At 36.9% G+C, this 22,263-nt stretch overlaps 1 protein-coding gene across 3 annotated transcripts in view; it reads right to left on the bottom strand.

Moving 5' to 3' along the window:
* The window catches only part of ZNF385B (zinc finger protein 385B), a 365,265-nt gene that overhangs the window by 238,493 nt on the left and 104,509 nt on the right, over positions 1-22,263 (bottom strand). Inside the window, exon 4 of one of the 3 annotated variants that reach the window (XM_036320795.1) lies at positions 5,902-6,039. The exons of 1 other annotated variant lie outside the window; for it this stretch is intronic. In XM_036320795.1, the coding sequence (XP_036176688.1) occupies positions 5,902-6,039 (138 nt within the window). Of the gene's footprint in view, positions 1-5,901; positions 6,243-22,263 lie in introns of those variants that run through there. One more of the 3 variants, XM_036320792.1, reaches the window with a different exon arrangement.

Below are 22,263 nucleotides of genomic sequence, written 5' to 3'. Positions count from 1 at the left end.
ATGAATCTAGTATCATCCATTATGCACCAATAAAAATACAGAAAATGCAGAAAAATACCAGAAAAGGATGTCCCTATGGATTCATTTCTGAATCTGCTTACTCCTGGATATTGTGACATTTTTTTTCAAAATTCTGGTTCCACTTTCTAGTAACCCTCAAATAAAACTTGAGTAAAAAAAAAAAAAATACCACTTTAACTTGCTGGAAGAAACAGAAGCTTATGAGAAGTAAAGTCATTCCCTCCATCATCTTCTAAAAAACCAACACTACCAAAGAGTGAATCAGAGGGAAAAAGGAGAAGTTCTGTAGATCTCCCACTGAAACTCACACCATTCTGAAATGTCAGCAAAAAGATGTTCAGCTAAATGTCCCAGGGGTGTTGCAGACTCCCTGATGGAAACAGAAGATAGAAATCTCCTCACTCTGAAAGAACAGAATTCCCTGGGGGAGGCTTCTATTTATTATTCAATTGCCATTTGCCAAGAAAATATAGCTATGGAGCAATTTCACCTTATAGGAAATTAAAAGATAGGATCTCTCAAACTACTAGCCACTTTAAATTACTAGTGCCTTTTCTAAAACTTGGAGGACAATTGAAAAGAAAAAAAAAGGTTTTGAAGATAATTTGTGATTGAAATTTAGATTACGGATTCACATTGGTATTTTACCATAACAAACGGACTGCACAGCCAAATAGGACTGATGTAAGGCGGAGGACACTGGCGCTGACATGGAGACTAGAATAGAATGACAAGGTAAAGAAGAATCGGCATCTTTTCCCAAAGAGCACAGTGTTGATACCAGAAAAGGTAACAGATATCATTTTAAACAATTAAGAAGTAATGAATAATATTTATGACTGCACAGAAGTAAGAAAACAGATTGAGGGCTGGAGAGTAAACAATATCTTCTGAGATCCAAAATCATCATATTAAAATAGCGGTATACTGTTACTAGACATAAAAAATGGAAGTAAATTAGAATTTGTCCTATGGGACAACAGACATTGAGAAGTGACCTAGATCAATGGGGGTGGCATTTAATTGAAAAGAAGATATGGGTAACTGAACATTTCTGTATTGGGCTGGCTGTATTGGGCTGGTAGAGTTAATCCATTTCCAAAGCTTGGATTAACTGCTCTCACATTCAACAGATCAATTTGACTCAAAATAGTCTTCCTGGTTTGACATATCATATAACTGATGGAGAGAGAACTAAGGTGGCATTTTAGGCTGGGTACAAAAAAAGTTAGTTGAAAGAATTTACTACAAACATCTCCCCTACATTATTCACCAATCAACTGCAAGACAGCCCAACCTAAATTCTGTTACAGTATATGTAATTTGACTTCTATCTATTTTTTTCCTCCTTTTGAGAAACAAATTTTACAGTGATGTCTAGTCATTCCTGGTGGGAATGTTTACAAAAATAGTGGAGAAGAGGGAGCTATTAGGAAGTGAGAAGAGAGAAGAAAAATAGCGCAGAAAGCTGAGTGAGCAAAGAGGGTTTTACAATACAGCCTTGGGTGAGATGCAGAAGATGAATGAGCCTTTATTCCTTATTCTCCTGTGGGGAGGTTGCCAGATGTGTTAGAGTGACATTCAGAGTCAGGATAGAATGTTGTGCTCTGATCTGGTGACATTAAAATTGGAGTAACTCGGGGCTGCAAACAGTGTTTTTGATAAATAGTTTAGCATCTGCACAATGGGTATTAAATTGCTATATTAATACATTGCTAAAAAATCAATTAAAAAACTGGCTATAAATATTTTGATATCCTATGAGGCACATAGTAGGTACACAGTAAATATTACATCTATTCTATTTTACTCAGCCATGGTGTATGAATAATTAAATGTATCTCATAGATTTTCCTCTAAGTCCAGTTTGCAAGTCTCTCTGCTTCTCTAAGAAACATAGGAAGTGGCAGTTGAAAGAGTCCTAAAATCAAAAGGACAATGGACATTTGAATAAAGCCCAGATGGAGGGATGAAGGGTCATTGAGGAAGGGATCTCTCCTTTGGCATCTTAACTAGAACAAAATAAAATCAATTTATTTGCATCTCACACTTGTTGAGGAAGGACAATCCTGAAAATTTTCTAGTTGGCAAGGGATAACAACTGGAAATTGATTGTATAATTCTCAATATTATTTATTTAAAATGTTACTGACATTATTTAATGCATGCCTTTATTGGTTTATCTAGTAAGTATTTACAGGAGGCTTTCCGGTCCTTACTAGTAATTTCTGCTTTTAAGTTTCTCAAATGGAAACTTTCTTATCATAGGAGTTTCAGGCATAAACTCTACCAGTAGAAACTGACTGCTTGGACAGGAATTCGAAGCCTCCATTTTGGTTTAGGTAGACCCAATTATCTAGCTAATTATTGGAAACTCACCTTAGTTTGAAAGTAGGTAGGGTTCCCATACTGAGTATAGTATACCCAGTCAAATTTGAATTTTAGCTAAACAATGAATAATTTTTAGTAAAAGTATGTACCAAATATTGCATGGGATATACTTATACTAAAATTATTTGTCACTACAGCAACATACCTCAAAATGACATATAGCCTGGCCAGGGTTGCTCAGTGGTTATGCATCGACCTATGAACCAGAAGGTCACAATTCCATTCCCTGTCAGGGCACATGCCTGGGTTGAGGGCTCAATCCCCAGTATGGGGCACACAGGGGGCAGCCGATCGATGATTCTTTCTCATCATTGATGTTTTTATCTCTCTCTCCCTCTCCCTTCCTCTCTGAAATCAACTAAAAAAATACAATATTCTAAAATGAAATACAAACTATATAAATAGTACAGACTAATTACTGAACATATACATTGGCAAAGCTCAATGAACTTGAAGAGTCATATACATTGGGAAAGCTCAATGAAATTGAAGAGTACTTTAATTTTAATCATGTTTCTCAACTAAAGCGAGTTTACTACATCTGCTATATTTCATAACTAGTCATTTTTTAATTTGCTAAAGCAAACTCCAGATTGTTATCTCTTGATTTACAAGTGAATAGATGCAGGTAAATCACTGAGCTGCATGAGTATCTTATATCCTCACCATAACTTTCTAAATCCTATTTTTTGTGAAAGAGAAATTAGTGCTAAGAATTCAGGCAGATATGATAAATTATCCCTCACTTCCTTTAGTAAATTTTCCATGATCTATGTACTATGATACATTTCACTATTCTAAGAGAATTCTGACATTCTAAAACTTCTTTAAAGGTTTTATTTTCTAAACACATTACATCCTCAGGAAATTTGAAGAGAAAATCTCGATGACCTTTTAACCTTCTAAATCTCAACCCACAAACCAAATTTATTTTATGGGCTTTGGGAAAGTGAGAAATATGAGATACTTATTTATAAGTCAAAAGCTAAAACAAAATCCCCCTGACAAGCAAGCTAATGATGACTTGTGACATGACATTCCCAAAAGAACAGAAGACAAGCAAGTTGTTTAAAATTATGCTTCATCTAAAAGCAGAAAATATTTCATTACAATGTCACATATTATATCCCTGTATTTCAATAAAAAACATTTTATCTTGAATCCTTAATCAGGTATAATCATTAACATAGGCAAAGATCCAAGGGTTAACAAAAAAAAATCACAAAATCCAATATTTCAGAAGTGTTTACAGTTCCATTATCAAGGCCATATGAAAGAAAAAGTATAAAAACACTATTCCAAGTACCCTAATCCATATATAAATATATATACAAGCATGCAAAGAATAAACACAAGAATAAATAATTCACTAAATGTCATTGGCAATTAATTTTCAATACCTCTATTTCAAAATGCATTATGACCAATAAAACTTTCAACAAAGTTTATTTTCTGATGGAAAGAACAAGACTAAGAAAATCATTCTTATAACATATAAAAGTACATTTCATCTACTATCACTGTGAAAACAAACACTATTTTAATATTTATATAATGTTAACATTTGAGAGGTTTTATAAAAGGAGACATTTTTCAACATTTTTAATGTATCTTGAGACTGTTTAATTTTATTTGTAACTAACCCTCCTCATAGCACATATACACAATAAAGTATGTGTAGTTTTTATCAATTATAATACATATAAAAAAGCCTTGCATTCTTTCCAACAGTGTTAAGAAAAAAGCAGGTAAGCCTAAAGGTGGATTGCACAATATGGTCAACACTAATAGAGTGGTTTTCTACAAACACTTTGAAAAAAGTTGAACAAACACTTTACATTTCAGAATATAGCTATTTTATTTTCACATGTCAAGTAAGCTCCAAAGAGGGAAATGTTAGCAACTTTAAATCTGTAGGTCCTGGATTAAAACAACATAAAGGAAATTTGGAGAAATGATAATGCATTCAGGAAGTAGACTAGTTTGAAGGTAAAGATCTCTCCTTGAGGGTCTATTAGGTGCCTGCCCTCCCCCCCCGCCCCGCCCCATCTCTGTGTTTTAAAAAAATTATCTCATAGAGACACCTTAGCAGAAGCTATCAGCTTTGACGGAATACCAAAATCCTGGCGGTGAACCATAAATTGACCATTACCATAAAAAGAGCTGCTAAATGAGAAACCATGTGCTCAGTATAAAACTAATTTCATGCTTTCAAAAGCACACAGTGGCTTCTAGCAAGATAGTGGCCCTGGGACTTGCTGAGACAGATTGGCGAACACAAACGGTTTGCTCCTGATGCGTCTGCTTAGCCAAGCTTTACATGTACTGGCAGTAAATGGGGTTCTCGAATCTTCTGTCAAACAAATGCACACTTATCTATAACTTCAGAGCTGAAAGCTATAAAACAGCTGCCTCAAATAAATTTAGCAGGAAAAACACATAAACATACACACACACACACACACACACAGTATATACACACCCCATGTGCCATGCTAGCTTCCAATCACATAAAAATAGATTTCCTTGCAGTCCTAATGTTCTAAACAGACACGTAATAAGAATACTACTGCCATTCGGATGCATCCTAACTCTCACAGTTCGTTCTTCCTTAGAAACAGCTTCTCACTGTGCAGGAATTACGGTGTAGAAGAGCCTGAGCAATAGGACTCCATCTACTCAGAGGCTAACTTTGACTTTGCTCTGACATAGTTGGCTTTCAAATACTCGATACTTACACTGCCTCATCAGACCTCTCTGGGCGTGATGATTTAGTAGCTTAACTTCCCAGGTGAGTGTCGGCACTTTACTTACATTTAAATGATAAAATCTGCTACATTTAAGATGTCACATCTAATTAAAACATGCTTTAGGAGGAAATGCTGCTAATTTTCTCCTCCTCTCATTCAGTATACCATCTCTAGAAACCAATTACTGTAGGCTGTCCAGTGGACGACAGGTCATAACTTTTAATTATTAATAATGTCAAGCTTAACAAGGTGCCAACTCCAGTATGTAATCCATTTCACTTACTTTGTCAGTTATCTCCTCACATCACTTGTTTCCTCCTATATATATTTCATGTCAAAGATTCTACAAAGTACATTTAGTTCCTAGCCTTTTTTTTTTTATACCTGAAGCACATAATATCACTGCTGACTACCTGCTTAATGCAAGGATAGCAAATCACACAATATCACTGACTTGTTCCAAATGTTTAAATACAAAGGAAGTCACCTACTGGTACGATGTCCTTGGCAAACAGCTAGCACAGAGAGAAAGGAATGCTGTCACACCCATGTAGGGAGTTCCTTCCCAATAACATTAAAGAATCATATATTTTGCGCTTCAGTGCTGGCCCTTCGGATCTGTCAGCGAGACGTGGTGAACACAATTGATAACTCCACAGGATTCAACACAGCGTAAGAAAGAATCTGTTACTGACACCCCAGATCCCTGCGTCCCAAGTTGTAGAATAAAAATGCTCACCTCTGCTAGGAAGTCCACTCCACATCCTGGCAGGGCTTTCACCAGCTTCGAGAGCAACCAAGTTGGATAAACAAAACTTCCAGTAGGAGACCAGCGTGAGGCACAGTGCTCCCGAGGCTTGGCTCCAGCCCCGAAGATCTGTGTGACAGTACCACGCTACATCAGTGCCGCTCCGAACCTTCCCAGATGCTGGCTTATTGCACTGCTCATTGAAAATCCTTCACACGCTGGCATCATTTTAGGGAAGGACAAGCACTCTCAGAGTCATTTGTAAAGAAAGCAGAGCAATTTCAGTTCTCTATCTCTGCGCATGCTGAAGCCAGCAGCACTGTCAACCTCCAAGTCTGAGGTGGATTTAAGCCGAGAAACAGGCAACCTAAGCCTTCATTATCAATGCATGAAATCAGCCACTGTGATCAAATTCAAGCAAACCACAGAAAGGATATGATTACGAAAGGCTCCACAGATTTAGCACCAAACCTTGTGGAATGAAGACTCATCTACTGAAATTGTGTAAATGTTAAAAATAGCTCTGGCTTTTCAACAATGAGCCGGGAACAGAGAAGAAATCAGTAGTCTATATTATAAGGACTTATCATAAAAGCTGCAAAAATCAAAATAGCTGGGGGTTCCTGGAACTTCTCTATAGACAAATGAAATCCCTAGAGGCTATTACAATTATAATGCCAAAAATGACCATATGTTTGACACAGGTACCCATTAAAAAGCACGTTCAAATGTATTTTAACCCCTACCTGCCTGTCTTTAGATTAAAATAAAAATAGTAGTGAAAATGTGCCGGGCTATGCTAGCACCAGAGAAAAATACAATCAATTTTACTCTAAAACAAATTCCCAAACAATAAAAATGTAAACGTATCCTGTGTAAGAACAGAAACATGCAAGTTAGAGATTATATTTAATACCATAGTCTTTGCCTGCTTATTTTTAAAAAGTCTATAGTTAAATCCATACATCCCTACCCAGCCACCCCAAATTTATATCTTTACCTTTCACCATCCTTCCTCTTCCACTACTATACTGTAAGATGTGAGAGCCAGTTGAAATAATCTTAAAGAGGAACAAAGTAGCTATACCCCAGAAAGTAGCAGCAATGATATGAAATCACAAGATGTCAAACTTTGACCTGTGCATGCGAAGCGCAGAGCCTAGAGGACATAAAATATTTATTAAAAAATCATTACCGGAAGGAATTCCTAGTAGGCATCATTGATGAAGCACACACTCAGGGTTCCATTCAGATTTCATTAAATGGGTTTTAGGTTCTCATTAAAACTCTAAAGAGGCGCAAATCAGGACCCAATAGAGGATCTTCTGTACATGACTGTTCGGTTCTGATAATACTGGCTCTTAGGTGCCACATTTACTAGTACCTACAACCCAAAACATCTGTGTGAAAGCAGCACTATTCCACCACATGCATTTACATAACCCAGCTTCTGGAGCAATGTTAAACATGGAACACCCATGAGATCCTCATTACGTCTCTATGCGCAGAGCTGACTCCTTACAGGCTGCTGGTTAGACTCCCTTCATGGTAGACAGTTATGGATATACATGAGTGGACACACATACAAGCATGCATGAGTATGAGTGTGTGTGTGTGTGTGTGTGTGTGTGTGTGTGTGTATTCCCACATCATAGAAGAATTCACTTCTACTTTTGCTGCCTGAATTCCATTCATTTGTGCCTCATGAAGCCCCTAGGACAGTGGTTCTCAACTTTGGCTGAACATTAGAATCACCTGGAAATCTGTTTCTTTGTTATGGGGTGGGGCCACAACATTAGTAACAAAGAAACAGAATTTCTGGAGGATGATGCCCAGAAATCAGGATTTTAAAAAGATTTCCAGATGATTCTAATGTGCAGCCAAGGTTGAGAACCCTGCCCTAGGGACAACATTTGAATGTACTATGAGAAATGGCTGGCACTGGCTATCGCTGATTTAGCCACTGCTCAGTGTTCTCCATTTCTCTCTTTCTCTGTAGTTCTCTTGTCTTAGAAAGTAATCCATGAGAGATTATGTGCCTAAAAGCCTTTAAATATTCCCATTCCTGCAGCTCCTTAGTAATAAAAGTTTAAAAATGAAAACATACTACTAGAGGATAGGTCCTCAATCTCTTAACCATAACCCTCACTATCAGATGCACTTCAGAATTCAAATGCTTTCAAATTTTAGAAACATAATACTCTGCATATAACATGAATTATATAATGCCTCCAGTGGGGTCTGGGGTCATACTCTATAATCAGATACACTAACATTTCTATAGCAAAACATGTGCTTGTCCACACTAGATGGGATAAATAAAGATTATCATCAACTTCACATCAGTTCAGGTCAAGTTTTGCCATCAATATGAATTACAAAACCTTTGTATTTTCATAGCCTCTTGGATTTCAAAACTTGTAGGTAAGAGATCATAGACCTGTAGAAATTTACCTAAACTGTTTACCTAAACTGTTACCTAAACTGTTATGTTTAGGTAAACTGTTATGAGGTTAAGGATGGGAAAATGGTACCTAAGCAAATGTTCTCTTGCTTGGGCAAGAGACTTGAAGATTAACATTGCTTTAACAGAATGGGCAAAAATATATGAGAGGAGGTGCTATTAGGACTGAGACACAAAGCAGAGCAGAGATGTGGTTATAATGCAAAATGACAAAACTAGGACATAGGAATGAAAGGCAAGAAGAAGCAATTCAGAATTACTGTGTCAAGAAAATAACAAAACATAATGATAATATTAAGCACTCATTGATTACATAATTTGTACCCAGTAATGTGAAAGGCACTTGAAATAAATATTTATTTTAGTAACCTACTTTATAATTTTCAAAAGGAAGTTTAAAAGAAAAAATACAATTCCAGAATGAAGCATAAAACATTGGGTGATCTTACCCTCTTCTCAATGTAACCAAGAGCAAAACATTCATAATGTTAAAAACATATGTAAGGATGTCAGAAACAAACAAAAATAACATTCACCTTATGAAGTAAAGGGCCTTGTTTTATTTTTGTATATTATATATAATTTGGTATAGGAGTTCTTCAAAACCACTTGTAGAAAAAAGGTAGTACTATTCTTTACCATCAATATTAAAAATCTTTAACTTTAAAATCTATTTTTAAACTATTCCTAAGAAAATATTATGTTCTATTTACTTGGAATTTTCCTATATATTATGTACATTTTTATATTAAGTACAAACTTTAACATAACATTGACACTGTATGGACCTAAGACTTTGGACCTGTATCATTCACCATCTTCTAAGAGATCTTGGTCAAAGGGTACAAGTTGTAGTTATATAGGATGAATAAGTCTAGCTATCTACTATACCAGATGATGACTAGAGGTAATAATACTGTATTGAGTACTGGAAATTTCTAAGAGAGTAGATTTCAGGTGCTCACACTGCATATTAGATAAGTGAATATATCAGGAGGTGGATATGTTAATTGGTTTGACTGTAGTAATCATTTCACTATATAAATGTATATTAATCATGTACAATTTAAACATATACAATTTTCATTTAAAAATAAAAACCAATAGGTATCCTCCCTCCCAAAAAGAGCATTTCTTTGGTGCCTTTTGGGGCTCAGACTTGGAGTGGAGAGGAGTTCTATGGGCAGTTATTAGAACACTGGTCTTCCTATTCACCATGCAAACTACAGCAGAACGTGTGGCTCTAATCTTTGTATCTAGAATATGATCACAAAGTCATTTTCCATGTGATGGAGAAACTGCATTTATTCATTTTTCAAAGTCCAACACAATTTTGTTGGATTCTTTCATTAGCAACAACATAGTGTCCTATGGAATTATTGCAACTTCTGAACGTAACTTATTATCTATAGTAGGAAACTTGCCAGGATCAAAATCAGCATCTCTGTATACCTTTTATAGCATGTCCACATAAGAAAAAAGTTAACTTCCAGCATCCATAGGCCAAGATCTCTGGATTGCAAGGCAGGCTCACCAGAGGTCTGGCTCTAGAAACAGTCAGTCAACATCATGTAAATTCTATGACACTCAGCCCATAAAAAATATGCAATAACCAGCCCACCTAGATCCTCCAAACTCCTTGTATAATCAGGAGGAAAAAAGCAAACATATTTCACAGTTGGCCTAAGAACCAACCCCATGTCTGTTGTAACATTCCACAGGGATGCCTAACTTGGAGTGATGTCCAACAGCCTCCTTGCCTCTGATTCTGTCAAGGTATGAAATTAGAACATGTGTGTGAAGAAAGTAGGTCAGTCAGGATAACAACACATTCACCCCGCCCGCAGTGAGGAGATACACTCACTAACCTAAATTTCTATTGAGCCCACTACCAAAAGCCTTTCTCCCCAGATTAGTTTAAAACGGCTAACAAACACACACAAAAATAGGTTACACTTCTATTCTAAGATAGCACCAGGATTTTAAGTGGGTGTTCCATGATTCAAATCACTCAGCCACCCACACAATTACCATAATTATCTCAGATTCCATTTCCAAACTGAAAGGTACCAGCCCTTAGTTTTTGAAAGCTAAAAATCAAGACGATATAAAACATGTATCTGTTAATACATATATGTAAAAGTTCATAGTTCAAAGCATTCTTAAAGTAAAAGACTATCCGCCCTTCACTAAAAATGGGCCAAATGCCCCTTTAATTCTTTTTTATAAAAGTTCTAATCAAAAACCTTTACAGATCAATTCCTTGGAGTTCCATCTATAATAATAAAAGTATAATATGCTAATTAGACCGGACAGCCAAACAACCTTCTGGACGTCCTTCCAGGCTAAGCCGCGGTGGCGGGGGCCAAGGCAGAGGTAGTTAGGGGCAATCAGGCAGGCAGGCGAGTGGTTAGGGGTGATCAGGCAGGCAGGCAAGTATTTAGGGGCAATCAGGCAGGCAGGCAGGCAGGCAGGCAAGCGGTTAGGAGCCAGTGGTACCGAATTGTGAGAGGGATGTCCGACTGCTGGTTTAGGCCCGATCCCTGAGGGTTCCAGATTGCAAGAGGGTGCAGGCCAGGATGAAGGACCCTCCCCCAGCCCCCATGCATGAATTTTTTGCACCAGGCCTGTAGTATTTATTGTATAATTGATACCCATGTTTAACATTTTAAAACTATGTGTACAGAAAAAATACAAAGCTGTTCTTTAATGCCTTTTTCAGGTCTACCTTAGGTGTAGTTCTAGATTTCTGAAACCACCCAAAATGTCTGGGGCCCTATCTCAAAGCATTGTGGGGGTTGGAGTTAGGACTTGAGCTTTCCTATTTCCAAATTGCTATACTCTCATTCATAAAAAAACCTCAATCTCAATAAACCCTACCATATAAATCTCGATTCAATTTACCTGGGGAGTACAGATATGGAGCACTAACTATTCTTTTTGAAAGAATGAAATTCAGATTTGGAAAAATACTTAGAAACTAATAGTGTCTAATCCTGGGTAAAACAAACAGAAAATAATATCAATATTCATTCTACTGTATCATCATTGGGTCTGAATTACTCCAAGTAACATATAATTCCTGGGCTCTCTCACAAGGATCTAGAATTTAAACCAAGTAAATCAAATGTCCTCTTTTCAAGGGTCCAATTTGGTATATTCTAACCAAGAACCTTTGTCCTTCTACATTGATTCTTTCATAGAAACCTGTAGGAAGTCATATGCGCTCTATCTTAAAAATGGATTATATAATAATTTTTCCATAAAAAAAAATTTCGTGGACTTATAATTAATAGGTCCAGGGAAAAAATGTATTGTAAAAAAAATCAACCCACCTGCCTCCATACTAAAATGTTTTATTTACTTAAGTAGAAAAAAGTACAAACTTATTGATGATTCATCAATAATTTGTTATGCTTTCACCATGGTACATACATTTTGCAAAAAAAACCTTCTTGATTAAATGATAAACGGCAAACTAACTCAACAAAAATGAAGAAAAAGCAAGCATTTAAAACCATATGTCTCTATTGCAAAAGTAAAAGACATTATCATATTGATAGATTCTAGCCCTACCTCTTCATTGATCTCACAAACCTAAGTTAGCATTATTAAATATCTCTTAAAATGAACTACGCCTTTTCCAGATAGAGGGCAATATTAGATGTTTCAGCAATAATTATTCCTGAAAACTGAAGAAAATCTCCCCTACACCTCTCTCTCTCTCTCTCTCTCTCTCTCTCTCTCTCTCTCTCTCTCTCTCTCTCTCTCTTCTTTCATCTCTCACTCTCTATCACTCTAATACACACACCCTGATATTACCCATATATTCAGCCTAATGCATAGAAGATTCTCATAAAAGTCTGTCTGTCAAATGAGCATGCTCCTGCCCACACATGCATGTCACAATGTCCTCACCTCTATGTATTTCTCTGCTTTCCATACTCATTAACAAATTCCAGCAACATGTTACATGATTAAAATGAAGAAAATATCTCACTTTCAATATACTTGTGGCACCATCTTGTGGTGAACCAATATTGTTACAGTTTCAAGTTTAAGTTCTAAGGTTCAAAAATGTCTGTGAAAGCCCATTTGAGGATAAACTTTTATTTATTTAAATTGAACTTATTGGGGAGACAATGGTTAATAAAATGATATAGGTTTCAGGTATACAATTCTATAATACATCATCTGTATACTATAATAATTATATAACTATAGTAACTATATTGTGTGTTCACCACCCAAGGTCAAGTCTCCTTCCATCATCACTTATTCCCCTTTACCCTCTTCTACCTCCTCCTACCCTTTCTCTCTGGTAATAACCATATGCTGTGTCTATAACATTTTTTGTTTTTGTTTTTGTTAATGCTCACCTAAGGATATTTTTTCCATTGGTCTTTAGAGAGAGAGAATGAAAGGAAGGGAGGAGAGGGAGAGAGAGAAATATCAATGTGGGAGAGACACATGGACAGGTTGCCTCCTGCACATGCCCCAACTTGGGCAGGGGATCTAACCTGCAATCAAGGTATACACCCTGGATGGGGAATAGAACCTTCGGTTTGTGGGCTGACACTTTAATCACTGAGCAAAGCCCACCGGGGCAATGTCTTTTTGGCTTAATCCCTTCACCTTTTTCCCACCCCTCTGACACCTTTCAGTTTGTTCTCTGTATATATGAGTCTAGTTCAATTTTGTTTGCTATTTTGTTCATTAGATTTCACATATAAGTAAAATCATATGGTACTTGTCTTTCTCTGACTGGCTTATTTCACTTAGCATAATACTCTCCAGGCCCATCCACACTGTCACAAAAGGTGAGATTTCCTTCTTTTTTACAGGTGAGTACTATTCCATTGAGTAAATGTACCACAGCTTTTTATATCCACTCATCTATTGATGGGCACTTGGGCTACTTCCATATCTTGGCTATTGCAAATAATGCTGCAATGAGCATATGGGTGTATATATTCTTTCAAATTAGTGTTTTGGGTTTCTTCAGATATATCTCCAGAAGTGGAATCACTGGGTCATAAGGCAGTTCATTTTTTTTAGGTAACTCCATACTACTTTCCACCAATCTGCCTTCTCATCAACAGTGCAAAGGGGTTCCCTTTTCCCCACATCCTCACCAACACATGTTTTTTGTTGATTTATTGATGACAGCCATTCTGATAGATGTGAGGTGCTATTTCATTTAATGTTCATTTCTCTGGTGATTAAGCATCTTTTCATATGTCTATTGGCCATCTGTACGTCCTCTTTGGAGAAGTATCTATTCAGGTTCTTTGACCATTTTTTAATTGGATTGTTTTTTGTTTTTGTGTTGATTTAAATTAATTCTTTATAGATTTTGGATATTAACTCCTTATCAGATGTATCATTGGTGAATATGTTCTCCCACTCAATGATTTGCCTTTTTATTTTGTTGATGGTTTCCTTTGCTGTGCAAAAAATTTTTTAGTTTGATGAAGTCCTGTTTGTTTACATTGTCTTTTGTTTCCCTTGCCCAAGGAAATATATCAGAAAAAGTACTGCTACCAGAAATGTCTAAGATTTTACTGCCTATGTTTTCTTGTAGGATTTTATAGTTTCAATTAAGTATTTAACCCATTTTGAGTTTATTCTTGTGTATGGTGTAAGAAGGTGGTCTAGTTTCATTATTTTGCACATATTTGTCCAATTTTCACAATACCATTCACCAAATAGACTATCTTTACCCCACTGTATACTCTTGCCTTCTTTGTCAAATATCAATCTGGGCTTTCTATTCTGCTCTACTGATCTATATGTCTGTTTTTATGCCAGTACCATGCTGTTTTGATTACTATGACCTTATAGTATAGTTTAATACCAGGTTGCGTGATTCCTCCAACTCTGTTCTTTCCTAAGATTGCTGTGACTATTTTAGAGTCTTTTGTGGATCCATATAAATTATTGGAATATTTTTCTAATTCTGTGAAAAACACCATTGGTATCTTGATAGGGATTGCACTGAATCTGTAGATTGCTTTGGGTAGTAGTGACATTTTAACAATATTACTTCTTCCTATCCATGAACACGGAATATGCTTCCCTTATTTGTATCTTCTTCAATTTCTTTCTTCAGTGTCATATACTTTTCTGAGTACAAGTGTTTTACATCCTTGGTTAAATTTATTCCTAGGTATTTTTTGAAACAACTGTGAATGGGATTGTTTTATTAGTTTCCCTTTCTGATAGTTTATTATTGGTATGTAAAATGCAACTGATTTCTGGATATTTATTTAGTATCTTGCTACTTTACTAAATTTACTTATCAGTTCTAGTAGTTCTTTGATAGGAACTTTACGGTTCTCTATGTATAGTATCATGTCATCTGCAAATAGTGACAGTTTTACTTCTTCATTTCCAATTTGGATGCATTTTATTTCTTCTTGTTGTCTGATTGTTGTGGCTAGGACTTGCAGTACCACATTGAATAAAAGCGCTGGAAGTGGACATCCCTGTCTTGTTCCCAATCTTAAGGGAAACACTTTTAGTTTTTGCTTATTGCGTATGATGTTGACTGTGGATTTGTCATATAGCCTTTATTATGTTGAGGTATGTTCCCTCTATCCCCACTTTGCTGAGAGTTATTACCACAAATGGGTGCTGGATTTTATCAAATGCTTTTTCTACATTTATTTATACGATCAAGTGATTTTTATCCTTCATTTTGTTATGTGGGATATCACATTTTTTATTTGTAGATATTGTGCCAACTTTTCATCCTTAGAATAAGTCCCACTTGATCATGTTTAATGTATTGTTGGATCCAGTTTGCTAACATTCTGCTGATGATTTTAGTATCTATGTTCATCAGGAATATTGGCCGATAATTTTCTTTCTTTGTGGTATCTTTATCCGGTTTTGGAATTAGGATAATGTTATAATGCTGGCCTCATAAAATGAGCTTGGGAGTCTTCCCTCCTCTTGAGTTTTTTGCAATAGTTTGAGGACAAGTGTTAGTTCTTTTCTGAATGTTTGGTAAATTCAACTGCGATGCCATCTGGTCCAGGACTTTATTTTGTTGGGGCTTTATTGTTATTATTATTGCTTCAATATTGTAATATCTCCACTCATATTTTCTGATTCTTCCTAATTATGTTTTAGAAGATTGTATGTTTATAGGAATTTATCCATTTCATTTGGAGTGTCCAATTTGTTGGAATATAGTTGTTTAAAGTATTTTCTTAAAATCCTTTGTATTTCTTTTTGTCAGTTGTTACTTCTTTCATTTCTGATTTTATTTATTTGGGTTCTTTTTCTTTTTCTCGATACATTTGGTTAGAGGTTTGTAAATTTAGTTTATCTATTCAAAGAACCTGCTCTTGGTTTCATTGATCTTTAATATTGGGGTGTTTTCGTTTGTTTTGGGGGGATCTATTTCCTTTATTTCTGTGCTGAACTTTATTATTTTCTTCCTTCTAGTCACTTTTGGCTTTGTTTGTTGTTGTTTTTTTTCTAGTTCCTTTAGGTGAAATGCTAAATTGTTTATTTGACATTTTTCTTGTTTCCTGAGATAGGCCTGTAATGCTTCTTAGGACTGCTTTCACTGTGTCCCAGAGATTTTGGGTTGTTGTGTTCTCATTTCCATTTGTTTCAAGGTATTGTTTGATTTCTTCCTTATACTCACTGTTAACCCATTCATTGTTTAGTAGTATGTTGTTTAGCCTCCATATCTTTGTGTGTTTTTCAGTTTTTTATCTTGTCACTGATTTCTAGTTTCATACCATTATGGTCACAGAAGATGCTTGATGTGATTTCAATTTTCTTAAATTTATTAAGATTTGTTTTGTGTCCTAATATGTAGTCTATCCTAGAAACTGTTCCATGTTCACTTGAAAAACACGTATATTGTGCTACTTTGGGGTGAAATGCTCTGAAGATACCAATTAAATCCATTTAATCTACTGTGTCAGTTGTTGATTTTCTTTTTAGAAGGTCTACTCCACCCTCCTTCTGCTGGAGCCCAGAGTGAGTGGTTGGGAATGAGATTTTGTGTGTTGGCCTCTTGAGAGCAGCGGTGTCTCTAGCAGACTTTCGCCTTTCCCTGGTAGTCAGAATGCCTGCTGATTTTCATGGCCAGATGTTATGTGGGCACCTATTCCTGGCTCTGGTGCTCTGGGTTGGGGAGCCCGGCTTGGGGTTGAGAACCCATCCTTCTCAGGGGAACTTATAGCCTTAGATATCCCTCCAAAATCTCAGCCACTGCCCATGGGAGCAGGGCTAACCCTTTCACATCAATGCCCTTCCTACCAGTCTCAATGTGACTTCTGTAAGTCCTTGGTTATGACTTATCTTCAGCTAGTCTTTAGTTGGTTATTCAGGTTGGTTGCTGTATATTTTAGCTGTAATTCCAGTTTGGTCCTGAGAAGAGGTGAGTGTAACATCTATCTACTCTGCTGCCATTTTGGATCTGCCAAATTTCACGTTTTAAATACATATGAGATGCAGTGGGGAAAAATGGCCTGTGTATTTTAAAGCCCATACACATATTTTAATAGTCATAATACCTACCACAGTGTCCTAACCCTATTAGCCATTTCTTTAATGTAGAATAGGAATTAAAAATAAGAGATCATTAGGAGAGAGAAGGTAAAAACACATCTGAGGATCCTGGAGGCATCAAAGAGAAACATAGAATATGGTAACAAAGAAAAAAATACTCCACACTATGCTCCAACTGACAACCCATCTAATCTTGTTTTTCATTTCCCCCTCCAAACCATTCCCTCTGCTTCCTGCTGCAAAATCCCTTGGTTTTATCATCCTTACCTTCTTCCCACTGCCTCCAAGTGTCCTCAACTTAAAATCTACTCAAGCTCAGTTCAAAATTCCTAAGGCCAAATAAAAGATGCCACTTCTCACATCAAAAGGCAGAGTCTGTTCTCCATCACTGGAATCTGAACTGGTCTTGTGACTACCTCTGACCAAAAGAATGCAGTGGTTGCAGCTTTTGCTCTTGCTGTCTTGAAATGCTGCTCTGTCACCTCTGTGTAACAAGCCTTGTCTATGCAACTCAAAGACAGGGTCTACTGGTGAGCATGATCCAGCCTACAGTCAGCACTAATTGCAGACACATGTGAAAGGCTATCTTAGGCCATCCAATCCAATCAGTGTGCTGGCTACCTGAGCAATGTCTAGTGAGTCCAGGTCAAGAAATGCCTAGTTGAGAACAGCTCCAATCTCTGACCCATAGAATCATGATTAAAATAAAGCATCATTAAAAAAAAAATTCTTATGACTCCTGCCTATTTTTCAACTTCTTTTGTTTTTCTTTCTAATTCTTTCACTCACTTTTAACCAACTCTCAAGTTTTGTAGACATGCCAAGTTTTTTCTCAATTTAAGATTCTACACATTCTCTACTGCCTTTGAATCACGCTTCTCCACTCTGTCTGCTTTACTAACTCCTGTTCTGTCTTAAAAGCTTAACCTTATTGTGATTAGAAATTCTTTTGGAATTAATTTAAGGTGAGCAAGAAAATGTGCATATTAGTTAGTATGCAACTGGGAAAAACAAACATTAGAGAATAAAGAAATAGTCACGAATTCTTTTCATTTTTACTTTTTGAAAGATATGTTGTAAAAAGTTATGAGAGGTAATATAGAATTCAAGGCAGATATTAGACTTTGAATCTTTGTGTAGCCTTAGGAAAGGCCTCCAAATCTCTCTAATTCTGTTTCCTTATTTACAATATGAGGAAAATTATACCTCACAACCTTATTGAGTTGTGAGGACTGAAGTCATTAGTCAGTAATTTCATATAACCTATATCTCCAGTGCATCCCAGCATCAAGTACAGATGTGTCTCTCTTACCACAATTCAGCAGAACCTTCATATTCTGAGCCTGATATTTTATAGTTTTAATTAAATATTACTTGTGCCAAAATAGTGTCAAAGGTAGGATCAGAGATCTCCCCCTAAGAGGGAATACCTTCCCTTTATGAGGAAATGTGGATCCCAAGAGCCCCAGAACACAAGTAATCCTCCCAACCATAATCCTTGGGGCAACTTGATTCTCCACAACAGGTGCAAATGCTTCTTGAGGACATAAGGGGAATAAAATACAAAGTTAATATTTATGACTATATTTGGTGGTTTACCTGTTTCTGACTGGACGGAAGAAGGTATCAGTGTATCAAGTATTGCTGAATGATGTTTAGGGAACGTCTCTAAACAAAAAAAGCTGGCCTTACCACATAAACAGGCTGCATCCGAGAGAGAAGAAAGGGCCTCTGCTTTCTGACTCAACTTCCACATCAGGTACACTATCTGAGCAGTAAACTGTACTCACAAACTAAGCAACTGCTGTTCAGCCTAACATTTGTCTGTAAATGAAAAGCAATAACACCATAGTGAGGAATCAGGCCACGGAATTAGGCCGACTTATTCTAAATCCAGCTGTTATCTAACCTCTTTATTCCTCTCCAACATTGTATGTCATAATAATAGTACCTTCCTCATAAATATGTTATGAGGATTCAAATGAGGTGACCTCCTTTGCACAATACCTGGCACAAGGTGAGGCCCCATTCATCCACGTGACAGCAGCCTCTCAGTCCGCCGTCACTGTTTTTATGCTACTGTAGAAGGTGCAAAGTTGCTCATAAAGCTCACAGTTAGGGGTAAGGATTGGCTGATGGGGTTGGGGGGCTATGCACTCTGTTTCCACAACATCATCCCTCTCTTTCCATGGGTCAGTGGGTATACCAGCTGAAGATAAGAAACACAAGAAGGCTGCCTTTCTGACCATTTCCCAATTACAGATTTATTTAAGTTAGAAGCTCCTTTTCTGGGTATAACTCCTCCTCAATGTGTTAGATTGGTGTTCTCATGATTTCGGAACAGGAACAACCTCATCATCTGAGAACCTGTTAGAAATGCAAGTTCTCAGGTTCTACCCTAGGCCTACTGAATCAGAAACTCTGGGGATGGAGCCCAGCAATCTGCCTTTTTAACATACTCTGCATTTTAATATACCTTTTCAGGAAACTGTGATGCAAGCTAAAATTTGAGAACCACTGGGTTAGAATATCAGTCACTCACACACCAACTGCTTTACATTTTTTAAATTCAGATCCACCTCAGAGAACAAAAGGGTGAATGTACTAGGACTAATGGAGAAATTTTATAGCAGTGGGCACCCAGGATAAAGAATAGGTCTCAGCCTTTGCTAGCAGATGGAAGGATGAGGGTCACTAGCCTCCCCATACATAGAGAATAAATATGGTCAATTTTATCTGGACTGGGAAGTTGAATGTGGGTCATGGAAAAATGACCTCTGGGCAGCCATGTGGTGAAATACCTAAGCTGGTCTGTTAGACTTGATGGTGAGGCTCCAGGTTGCCATAAACCAGCGTATAATAGAAAGAGAACTTAGGAGACCTCTGAACCCCAGCAGCTGTTCCATACTTTTTTGTATGTGTGTTCGGTCACTGTGTTTTTCTTATGCCTCAGTTTCCACAGGGCAAGGAAGACCCTTTCATTCTAGCTACTTTCTACTTTGACACAGGGATCGTCTCCCCTTTTTTCAATCATAATTCACTCCAATGAAAGAAATGATTTATAATTTATTCCTACATGCATTTGCTTTGATATCCCTTTGCCTGAAAGGATGTTTTTTCTTGAATAACTCAAAAGTTATTTTTGTATATTAACCTCAAATAACACCCCTAGGAAGTCTTTCCTGACCTCTATAAAGTTAACTGTTCCTTTCTCTGTGCCACACCTAGCTTATATATAGATCAATTATTCTTAGCATACCATACTATCGTTAATTTATTTAGATATCTAGGTTCTCTTGACACTTATCTTAAAAAAAATAGAGATTGTGTTTTAGTAATAATCTCTTTAAAGTATACATGATAATTTTTAAAAAGCCAAACCCCCAAATTTTTGCTCATTGGCATCTGTGGTAATGCTATTAGAAGACTGGACATTTTAGCTGGTCACCTTTATTATGACTTTTTTAACTGAAAATTGTATTGAGGTAATTATAAATTGACATGCAGTTGGATAAATAGAGAGAGTTCCATTGAACACTTTATCCAGCTTCAGTTGATGGCAACATTCTGTAAAACTGCAGAAAAATATCACAATCAGGATGATGATATAAATATAAACTACCAAACTTCTTCAGATTTGTTTAGCTTTGCTTGCTTTGAGTTAATTTTTTTCTCTTTTTTTCTATCTTCTTGGGGTAGGGATGTATTTATTGGAGATCTTTTATCATTTCTTTTTTTTTTTTTTTCAAGATAAAATAATTAAATTTCAGAGGGAAGGCAGGGGAGGGTGAGGCTAAGGGGGAGAGATCAACCAAAGGACTTGTATGCATGCATATAAGCATAACCAATGGATACAGATACCGGAGGGTGAGGGCATGAGTGGGGGGATGGGGGAACAATGGGGGGAAAAGGACACATTTGTAATACCTTAATCAATAAAGGCAAAAAAAATTAAATTTAATTTGTACATACATCCATACAGGAATTCCACATACATTGGGAGGTTCAGAGACAGAAAGGGAAAATGAGGCATATATGACATTCTATTTTTAAAAAATTCTCTTTATTGTTAAAAGTATTACAGATGTCCCCTCTTTTTTTCTATAGACCCCTTCTAGCCTGCACCCATTCCCCACCCCAGGCCTTCACCACACTATTGTCTGTGTGCATGGGTTATGCATATATGCATATAAGTTCTTTGGTTGTTCTCTTCCCATCCACCCACCCACCCCCACCTTCCCTGTGAGATCCATCAGTCTGTTCCATGCTTCTGTGTCTCTGGATCTATTTAATTCATTAGTTTATTTTGTTTTTTAGATTCCACATATGAGTGAGATCATGTGATAGTTGTCTTTCTCTTGCTGGCTTATTTCACTCAGCATAATACTCTACAGGTTCCTTCATGCTGTCTCAAAGGGTAAGAGATCCTTCTTTTTTACTGCTGCATAGTATTCCATGGTATACATGCATCACAGCTTTTAATATAAGCACTTAGTGCTATAAATTCTTCTCCTAGCACTGTTTAGTTCTATCCCAATTTCACTCAGCAGCCTCCATGCTCACTAAGCCCACAGAAAATCAGGAGACTGCCTCGGGTCCATCTGCCCACCCTTGTTAGGGCTGGGAACACCAGGGTCTTACGGTTTGTATACCTTTTGAGGAAAAGAAGTATGCAACTACTTTGTCTAAAGCTACCTGTGGTTTCTGTTATTTCCACCCACCCCTTGGGACTGGGACTGGATGGGGAAAGGAACAAGGATCCTTCACATATAGGCTAAGTTATCTAAGGTCTCTTTGCTTCCCCTTTGATTCTCTTTTTTGCTGCCCAGAGTATTCTTACAATATTTGGTTGGGGACAGCGCTGGGAAAGTGATCTTGCTGCTACTTATCATTAATCCTCTCAGGGAAAAAAAATTATTCTCTCTCTCTCTCTCTCTCTCTCTCTCTCTCTCTCTCTCTCTCTCACACACACACACACACACACACACACACACACACACACACACGGAATAGTTTTGGGTGCACTCTGAGAATCCTCCTGTTCTTCCAGAGGCTGAGATCTAATGTTCTGTAAACACCCTAACTTCTAAGTATACTGGAAGAATTGCTGGTGGTTAAGTGTCAGTCACTAATTCAGAGAAGTGGCTCAAGTCTCAACCATCACTCCTTGATGCCAACTCCTACCCCTGCCCTGCCAACCCAAACAATATAATAATATTGACAAAGAGGAGGGTAAGTCACCTCTAAAATTAACAGTTATAGGGAAAATTATCTCTATTATTGCATCTTCTGTCCTTTGGGGAGAAAACAGGTTTTTTATTTTCCTCCCTCTATTAATTGGCTAGGGCTGTTGT

Source organism: Myotis myotis, unplaced genomic scaffold, assembly GCF_014108235.1.
Source record: "Myotis myotis isolate mMyoMyo1 unplaced genomic scaffold, mMyoMyo1.p scaffold_m19_p_8, whole genome shotgun sequence".
In the NCBI taxonomy this organism is placed as follows: Eukaryota; Metazoa; Chordata; class Mammalia; order Chiroptera; family Vespertilionidae; genus Myotis; species Myotis myotis.
This window is presented reverse-complemented; position numbering and strand designations above follow the sequence as displayed.